Consider the following 9,560-nt stretch of genomic DNA (forward strand, 5'->3'; position numbering starts at 1 on the left):
ATGTGGAAAGCTCATAAAGTGACATGCAGCTGCAAATGCCGTAAAAGGAGGCTCTACAAAGTACTGACTTTAGGGGGGGTGAATAGTTATGCACACTGAAGTTCTCAGTTTTTTGTCCTATTTGTTGTTTGCTTTGCAATAAAAAGAAAAATAAATGTTCACAGCTGTCGGTATGTTCTGTACATGAACGGTTGCAGACCCTTAAAAAAAAAACGTGAAATTCTAGGTTGTGAGGTCGCAAATGTCAAGGGTGTGAATACTTTGCAAACCACTGTATATAGTTACTTTAGAAATATTTTGAAGTCTTGAGTCATTACTAGTCCCTGCCGGTTTTACAAGTGCCTTGGGGAGGAGTTCGAGCGGCTTATAAATGGTGAAGAACCTGCTGCTCTTCACACAAGGAGTCATCATGCACCTGATCCTTGGTCTACTGCTGTGCATCGGTGCGGCCACTTCTGCAGGTAACATCTGTCTATACATGAAGCTTAGATATGGTAGAACTTTGTACATTATTACTTTTGCTTTTCTCTTACTGTGATCTTCTGCGTTCCTTTTGCCGTTATCATATCTTCTCTTCTCAGAGCTGCAGTGCACCGCGATACCTGGAGTTCTGAAGCAGATCGATGCTAGCAACGGTCAGGTTTACGGCGTAAATTTTGGTGACGACATCTACAAATGGGAGAACAATAACTGGATACAGTTGCCTGGAAAATTGATCCATGTGACGTTCGGTCCAGCCGGACTCTGGGGAGTCAACAGGGCAAACAATATCTATAAGTGGCAAGACAACCTCTGGCAGAACGTAGCAGGTAAGAAGACCCCTTAGATGCCTTGCAGCTCCGAATTTCGACCCTCTCCATGTTAGTTCAGCGAGGGGCTACTGCAGTTTTCTACTTTCTTCCCCATAAGAAGCTAAGATATGGGGAGATGTTTGCTTGAAGCTCCTCATGGTCAAAAAGTCTTCTCACTAGACCATAGTGTCTTCTCCAGGTGGCAGGACAGAACGGCACAGCTAGAAAATCTCTAGGGGGTCTCACCAAACATCTCCTGATCTATCAGCTTTATGAACCCATAACCTTTATGGCATCAGTATATAACGTGCATCTTCTGGGATTGATTCCATAGCTGATCCCTGGAGGGTCCGGCAGTCAAATACCTTATACCTTGCTTGTAATTGGGGACAACTGCCATCATCTGTACTCCAAATGAGTATGCTCTACTATCAATGTAGTTAAAGGTTGGATCATTGGCTTCCAACCCCCAGATTTTCCGCAATCTATTTGTCTTTAGCTGTTTTGATATCAGAGCATACTCATTTGGAGTACAGATGATGGCAGTGATAAGTCAGACCCTGTTTCCTCCTTTAAGCATTGTGCTTATCATAACAACCTTCTGCAGCAGCTTCCGGAGAGAATTAGTGACACAGATGCTGAGCTGACCCATCACTGCCATCATCTGCACTCCAGATGAGTATGTTCTGATTTCAAAGTAGCTAAAGGTGGGATCATTGGCTCCCAACCCCCAGCTTTTCCGCAATCTATTTGTCTTTAGCTGTGTTTATATCAGAACATACTATTTTGGAGTACAGATGATGGCAGTGATAAGTCAGACCCTGTTTCCTCCTTTAAGTGTTGTGCTTTTCAGAACAACCTCGGAGAAAATTAGTGACACAGATGCCGAGCTGAATCATCACTGTCATCATCTGTACTCCAAATGAGCACATTCTGATATCCATCCAGCTGAAGGCTTCCAACCCCCTGCTTTTCTCCAGTCTATTTACTTCCAGATACATTGATATCAGAACTTAGGAATTTGGAGTACAGATGATGGCAGTGATAGGTCGTTGCCTGTATTCTCTTACCAGAACAGTATCTTGCAACAGTTTTTCCCTTGAATTAGTGACCCATCCCTGCCATCATCTGTACTGCAAGTGAACACGCTCTGAAATCAATGCAACTTAAGGCCCGCAGCGTTTCTGCAATCTATTTATCTTTAGCTGTATTGATATCAGAGCATACTCTTTTGGAGTACAGATGGTAGCAGTGATAAGTCAGCTCCTGTTTCCTCTTTTAAGTGTTGTGCTCATCATAACAACCTCCTGCTGCAGCTTCCGGAGAGAATTGATGACACTGATGCCGAGCTGACCCATCACTGCAATCATCTGTACTCCAAATGAGTATGCTCTACTATCAATGTAGCTAAATGCAGGATCATTGGCTCCAATCCCTTGCTTTTCCCCAGTCTATTTGTCTTTAGCTGTATTGATATCAGAGCATACTTATTTGGAGTACAGATGATGGCAGTGATAAGTCAGCTCCTGTCTCCTCCTTTAAGTGTTGTGCTTTTCAGAACAATTTCCTGGAGAGAATTATGGAGAGAATTAGTGACACAGATGCCAAGCTGAGCCATCACTGCCATCATGTGTACTCCAAATGAGCACATTCTGATACCAATGCAGCTGAAGGCGGGGGTCATTGCTTTTCAAATCCAGTCTTTTCCTCAGTCTATTTGTTTTCAGCTTCATTGATATCAGTATGTACTCATTTAGAGTACAGATGATGGCAGTGATGGATCATTGCCTGTCTCCTCTTATTAGAACAATCTTCCGCAACAGTTTTTCCTTAGAATTAGTGACACAGGCACTGAGCTGACCCATCACTGCCATCATCTGTACTCCAAAGGGGTATGTTCTGATACCAATGCAGCTGAAGGGAAGGACATTGCTTTCCATCCCACAGTTTGCCTCCAGTATATTTGTCTTCAGCTGCATTGATATCAAAATGCACTCATTTGGAGTACAGATGATGTTAGTTACGGCTAAGCTCTTTCTCATCTTATCAGAACAATCTCCTGCAGCAACTTTTCTCCAGAATTAATGGCACAGCTACTGAGCTGACCCATCACTGCCATCATCTGTACTCTAAATGAGTTTGTTCCAATATCAATGCAGCAGAAGGCAGGAACATTGGCTTCCAACCTTCTACGTTTCCCCTGTCTATTTGCCTTCAGCTGACTGATATCAACACATATTCATTTGGAGTACAGATGATGGCAGTGATGGGTCAGATCAGCACCTGTCTCAATAATTCTGGGGAGAATCTGCTGCAGAAAATTGTTCTAATAAGAGAAGGAGTCAGGTGCTGACGGATCACTGCCATCATTCGTACTCCAAAAGAGTACACTCTGATATCAGTGCAGATGAAGGCAGGGACATTGGCTTCCAACCTCCTGCTTTTTCCCCAGTCTATTTCCCTTCAGCTGCATTGATATCAATGCATACTCATTTGGAGTACAGATGATGGTAGTGATGGGTCAGCTCAGCTCCTGTCTCCTCCTTTGACTGTTCTGCTTATGAAAACAATCTCCTGCAGCAGCTTTCCCCTAGAATTGGAGACACAGGAGCTGAGCTGACTCATCACTGCCATCATCTGTACTCCAGCTGATTCCAGGAAAACAGGCTGGGAAAAACAAACTGAAGTTTAGAAGCCATTTATATGTGTCTATTTACAAGAAAAAATATAAATCATTAAGCAATTTGCAAAGTTTCATAACTTATTTTGCTGAAGGAGTGAAAGAATGGCTGCTTTCTTTCCTCAGTACAGGGGGATCACTGCCTTCCATGCGGCTTCAGCCACCACTGTCATTTACTTCCTGCTTACAGCCTCTTTTTATAGTCAACAGTACTACAGTGCCCTCTAATGGTGGTAACTTGTTAATGCAGGCATATATTGGTGCAAAAAATTCCATTCCATTTATCTTTGATTTTGCTTCTATAGGTGCTCTGAAACAAATAGACGCAGGTGGAGAGATATTCGTGTCTGGAGTTAATGGATTGGATTGGATTTACTGCCTGAACCAAGTGGACACACTTTCTAAAGCTACAGTGCTGCCCTTTGTTCAACTAGATGGGGCTCTCAAATACTACTCTTGTGGCCTGAATGGCTGCTGGGGTGTGAACAGCATCAATAACATCTATTACCGCTATGACGTGCAGCCCAGTGCCTGCAGAGGAAGTCGTTGGCAGCAGGTAGAAGGCAGTTTGGTCATGGTGGAGGTCGCCACCGATGGTTCTGTATACGGCGTGAACTCTGGAGGAATGGTATATAAAAGGTACAAAAATTAGAATAATTAACTATAAATTCCATTATCGGACATTCTGCTCTTAGGTCAAAATTTTGTAGCTATGAATTTATGATGTATCTGGGAATATTATTTGGGAAAATTATGGATACCTGCAGCCACCACTAGGGGGAGCTCACTGTATATAGAATTCAACTGCTCAATGAGAATCTGTAACAGTGGGCTCCCCCTAGTGGTGGCTGCTATGACAGCATCCAACAAGCAAGGGAATGAGTTTACTGCTGCTTACAGGGACCACGTCATCACTAGGAAGCCCAAACTGCCCAAGCTTCAACTGGCGACATCCGCCGCACACAGGGGTGGATTAAGGGTAGCCAGGGCCCCGGGCTGTTCACACACTGTGGGCCCCCCCGGTCATGTGACGGGGGTCATGTGACGGGGGTCATGTGACGGGGGTCATGATATACCCGAACCAGATTATTCCAGAAAAATGGCCGGGCCCTACTCTACTGTAACCTATTAAATATTTGTTAAAATCTGCAATACAATTTAGGTATATCTTGACCAATAATATCACATACAAGGAACAAATACCACCGCACCATGACCAGACCACAAATTACAACCACAGTGATCGAATAATATCACATACAAGGAACAAATATCACTGCACCATTTCCAGACCACATATTACCACCACATAGTGACTGAGTACCACAATACTGATCAGTAATAAAAAAACAAAAAACACAATACTATCACCATAAGTGCCAGTATTCACAGGAGATCTGTACTTAGTATGCAGTGTCTGTGTAGAGGTAATACAGTGATCACTGGTGGTATTATACACAGGAGCTCTGTATATAGTATACAGTGTATAGTGTCAGTGTATAGGCAACACTGACTCACCAGTGACGTCTCTAGGTGAAGTCCTTCATCTTTCATCCAGCACAGACCGCCATCATTCCTTCCAGCCAGGACTCGTTTCTGCAGGAAATAACACAGTAATCTCGAGCTCCACTTGCAGAACACATTACTTAATTTTTCACAACTTCTACATTACACCACATGAAGATAAAAAGGCGATATAGTGTCACTCTGCACAATAACAGGACCGCCCCCCCCCCCATTTAAAACAGTATACTCAAAAAATAAAATAAATACATCACTGCAGTAATAATATCCCTTAATTAGCCCCTATGGTAATAATATTCCCCACCCTGGCCCCGTTTATCTCATTCCTCGCTCCAGCCATATGTTCTCCCATCCTGCACTCATGAGTATCCATTCTACCCCATATGATCTCCCCATCCTGCCCCATCTGTCTCCATCGTATCCATTCTGCCCCATGATCCAATCCTGCCCCATGTCTCCAATCATGCCCCGTGTCTACATTCTGCCCATGCCTCCAGTCCTGCCCCCAGTGTGTCCAGCATATTACCACCAGTGTGTCCAGCAATCTGGCCCAGTGTCTCCAGCATTGCCCCAGTGTGTCCAGCAATAATCTGCCCCAGTGTATCCAGCATTGCCCCAGTGTGTCCAGCAATCATCTGCCCCAGTGTCTCCAGCATTGCCCCAGTGTGTCCAGCAATCATCTGCCCCAGTGTATCCAGCATTACCCCAGTGTGTCCAGCAATCATCTGCCCCAGTGTCTCCAGCAATCTGCCCCAGTGTCTCCAGCAATCTGCCCCAGTGTCTCCAGCAATCTGCCCCAGTGTCTCCAGCAATCTGCCCCCAGTGTCTCCAGCAATCTGCCCCCAGTGTCTCCAGCAATCTGCCCCAGTGTGTCCTCCAGCAATCTGCCCCCAGTGTGTCCTCCAGCAATCTGCCCCACTGTCTCCAGCAATCTGCCCCACTGTCTCCAGCAATCTGCCCCACTGTCTCCAGCAATCTGCCCCACTGTCTCCAGCATTGCCCCCAGTGTGTCCTCCAGCATTGCCCCCCAGTGTGTCCTCCAGCAATCTGGCCCACTGTCTCCAGCATTGCCCCACTGTCTCCAGCATTGCCCCACTGTCTCCAACATTGCCCCCAGTGTGTCCTCCAATCTGCCCCAGTGTCTCCAGCATTGCCCCCAGTGTGTCCTCCAATCTGCCACAGTGTCTCCAGCATTGCCCCCCCCAGTGTGTCCTCCAATCTGCCTCACTGTCTCCACCAATCTGCCCCACTGTCTCCAGCAATCTGCCCCACTGTCTGCAGCAATCTGCCCCACTGTCTCCAGCAATCTGCCCCACTGTGTCCTCCAGCATTGCCCCCAGTGTCCTCCAATCTGCCTCACTGTCTCCAGCATTGCCCCCAGTGTGTCCTCCAATCTGCCCCAGTGTCTCCAGCATTGCCCTTAGTGTGTCCTCCAATCTGCCCCAGTGTCTCCAGCATTGCCCCCCAGTGTGTCCTCCAATCTGCCCCACTGTCTCCAGCATTGCCCCCAGTGTGTCCTCCAATCTGCCCTAGTATGTCCTCCAGCATTGCCCCCCAGTGTGTCCACCGATAACTGATCCAAAAAAAAACAAAAAAAAACAAGCAGTCTCCTCACCTGTCCGCGCTCCAGGCGGCGAGCTCCCTGCAGCAGCGCACACTCGCCGGCGACTGACAATGACGTCAGACGCCGGCGACGTGTGCGCGCTGCGGCCGACATCAGCTGCCAGCCTCCAATTGGCTGGCGGCTGTTGTTAACTATTGACGTGCGGGCGCGCGCCCGCACATCAATAGGAAACCGCCGCAGCGCCGGAAAGGGCCCGGTGAGCAGATTAGAAGGGGCCCAATGCGGGCCCCCTCTCTCTGCCCACCGGGTCCGGGGGCACACAAACGCCGCCAGGCGGGCAGTCACCTACGATTATCAGAGGGTCAATCTGCGGTAGCCCAGGGCCCCCCCAGACCACTGGGCCCTGGGCTACCACCCATATTGACCCTCTGATAATCCGCCCCTGGCCGCACACATGTGATCACTGCATGTATGGAGTAGACTCAGGAGCTGACCCAAATTCCATACCGCTCTAGTGTAAGCTGTTATGATAGGCAATTCAGTAACACAATGTACATAGCGATCAGAGCACATACAGTGATCTGACAATAACCCAAAATAATAGAACGAGCTCTGAGACGTGGAAACTCTGTAGACCGCAATTCCTGATCCTCTCCAAACACAACTAGAGGCAGCCGTGGATTGCGCCTAACGCTCCCTATGCAACTCGGCACAGCCTGAGAAACTAACTAGCCTGAAGATAGAAAATCAGCCTACCTTGCCTCAGAGAAATACCCCAAAGGAAAAGGCAGCCCCCCACATATAATGACTGTGAGTAAGATGAAAAGACAAACGTAGGGATGAAATAGATTCAGCAAAGTGAGGCCCGATATTCTAGACAGAACGAGGATAGGAAAGATAACTTTGCGGTCTACACAAAACCCTAAAGAAAACCACGCAAAGGGGGCAAAAAGACCCTCCGTACCGAACTAACGGCACGGAGGTACACCCTCTGCGTCCCAGAGCTTCCAGCAAAACAAATAGACAAGCTGGACAGAAAAAATAGCAACAAATAGCAAAGAAGCACTTAGCTATGCAGAGCAGCAGGCCACAGGAATGATCCAGAGAAACACAAGTCCAACACTGGAACATTGACAGGAAGCATGGATCAAAGCATCAGGTGGAGTTAAGTAGAGAAGCAGCTAACGACCTCACCAGATCACCTGAGGGAGGAAACTCAGAAGCTGCAGTACCACTTTCCTCCACAAACGGAAGCTCCCAGAGAGAATCAGCCGAAGTACCACTTGTGACCACAGGAGTGAACTCTGCCACAGAATTCACAACAGTAAGCTGTGTTACACAGTCAGCACCTTAGTCTAGCTGAAGTTCAGAACTGGTTCCAGCTGACCCAAATTCCATAACGCTCTAGTGCAAGCTGTGTTACACAGCCAGCACTTTAGTCTAGCTGAAGTTCAGAACTAGTTCCAGATGCAGAATTTTAACTGCTTTAATATACTTTTTTTTTAAAATTCTGACTACCTGCAGCCTCCACTAGGGGGAGCTCACTGCATATGGATTTGTAATAAAGTCAACGAGAGCTATATTATACTATAAGCAGTGGGCTCCCCCTAGTGGTGAATGCAAGTTATAACTATGACAGCATCACGCGAGCAGGGTAAGCAGTTTAGTACTGATTAAATGGACAGTGACAGCAACAGGCAAGACTAGGAAGACCAATCTGATGAGATTCCAATTTCCGCCATACATGTGCGCATTGCATGTATTGAGTAGAGATGAGCGAACCCGAACTTAAAAATTTGGGGTACGGACCGGACAGTTAGTGTCTGTTGCTAAACGCTGAACATTGACTTCTTCTGGCTTTTCCATTTCAGGGATGGGATCTCGGCTGCCAATCCTGTTGGAACTTCTTGGACCCAGTTGATGGTCAATGGCAACTTCCGACATGTATCTTATGATCAGGGAAACCTGTGGCTTCTCTCCCAGGAGGGATCCATCTATAAATGTGACTTCCGCACTCCCTCGCTCTGTTTTTAGATACCGTGACAGATCTCATGTGAGGGATGGGGAGAGATAGTTGTAGGTACGGATAAAATTCGTTTTTAGACTGCAGTAAAAAAAATAATAAACGTAAAAAAAAGTTAAAAACGAAATGTTCTAGTATCTTCCGCATGGAATAAAGATTGCCTTTTAATACTTTTATATTCTTTTTGTCTCCATGAATATTTCAAAGTAGTGGTCCATCAATGGCCTAGTGTGGCCGGCGGTGGGCAAAGGCTTGTGTCGTGCAAGGTAAAGCCGAAAGCAAAAGATCTACTGGGCACTGGTGAATTTCAACTGCCCACTCCAGGATTGAAGGAAAAAAATAAAAACATGACCAACTGTCACGAGTGTGTCATGTCCTCCTGGGACATCTGGGGTTCGTATTGTGAATCACAGATTTTCCATTTAGCCTGTGTGTTTGTGTCTCATAGCAAATGGATTTGGCTTCCTTTGGTACTGAGGAGGTTAACGACCCTTTCTATGCTGGTGAGAAACTTGCAGCTCCATTTCAGCTGCTTCTGATCTGGTCATTACCTCTCCCTATAAAACCTGGCCAGACCGTCTCTGTCTTGCCAGTGAAAGCTTTTCTTCCTAGCTCCTTGGAGACGCTGTGCTGAATAGGAGATTGTTGCGTGCTGTTTTTGGATGTATGCTTTCCTTAATGTCCTATTTCCATTTGGTTGGTGCATTTCTATCCTTCCCTATAGATTTCTTTACCTCTAATGAGTGTTTGTTGCTTTCTGTTATCCCTGTTTTGTCGTGTGTCTTGTTTGCCTTATATTTCTATCATAGGCTTCATGGCGCAGGGGAGGGGACAGATCAGGGTTTGACAGGAGCATGGTAAGGTCGGAGACTCAGGCCTCTCTACCATCAAGAGTACCCCCGTGATAGAAATAGTTAGGGTCCCTGTTACCGGGACAGTATGAGGCCCCTGATTTCTTGTGAGTTTTTTTGAAAAAAA

At 46.5% G+C, this 9,560-nt stretch overlaps 1 protein-coding gene across 1 annotated transcript; it reads left to right on the forward strand.

The window, feature by feature from the left end:
- Window positions 1-353: 353 nt before the first annotated feature.
- LOC138651066 (fish-egg lectin-like) lies at window positions 354-8,758 on the forward strand. The gene is made up of 4 exons (XM_069741025.1): window positions 354-461; window positions 582-809; window positions 3,777-4,110; window positions 8,431-8,758. Exons 1-4 carry the CDS (start codon window positions 371-373, stop codon window positions 8,591-8,593), a joined length of 816 nt encoding a protein of 271 aa, XP_069597126.1. The 5' UTR covers window positions 354-370; the 3' UTR covers window positions 8,594-8,758.
- The last annotated feature ends 802 nt before the right edge of the window (window positions 8,759-9,560 follow it).

Source organism: Ranitomeya imitator, chromosome 10, assembly GCF_032444005.1.
Source record: "Ranitomeya imitator isolate aRanImi1 chromosome 10, aRanImi1.pri, whole genome shotgun sequence".
Classification (NCBI taxonomy): domain Eukaryota; kingdom Metazoa; phylum Chordata; class Amphibia; order Anura; family Dendrobatidae; genus Ranitomeya; species Ranitomeya imitator.

What these genes read in the sequence shown, in the direction of transcription:
- LOC138651066 (XM_069741025.1), top strand. Translation starts at nt 371, where the DNA reads ATGGTGAAGAACCTGCTGCTCTTCACACAAGGAGTCATCATGCACCTG. An exon ending in CGGTGCGGCCACTTCTGCAG is followed by an intron (nt 462 to 581) that starts GTAACATCTGTC and finishes TTCTCTTCTCAG; the next exon opens with AGCTGCAGTGCACCGCGATA. An exon ending in CCTCTGGCAGAACGTAGCAG is followed by an intron (nt 810 to 3,776) that starts GTAAGAAGACCC and finishes TTGCTTCTATAG; the next exon opens with GTGCTCTGAAACAAATAGAC.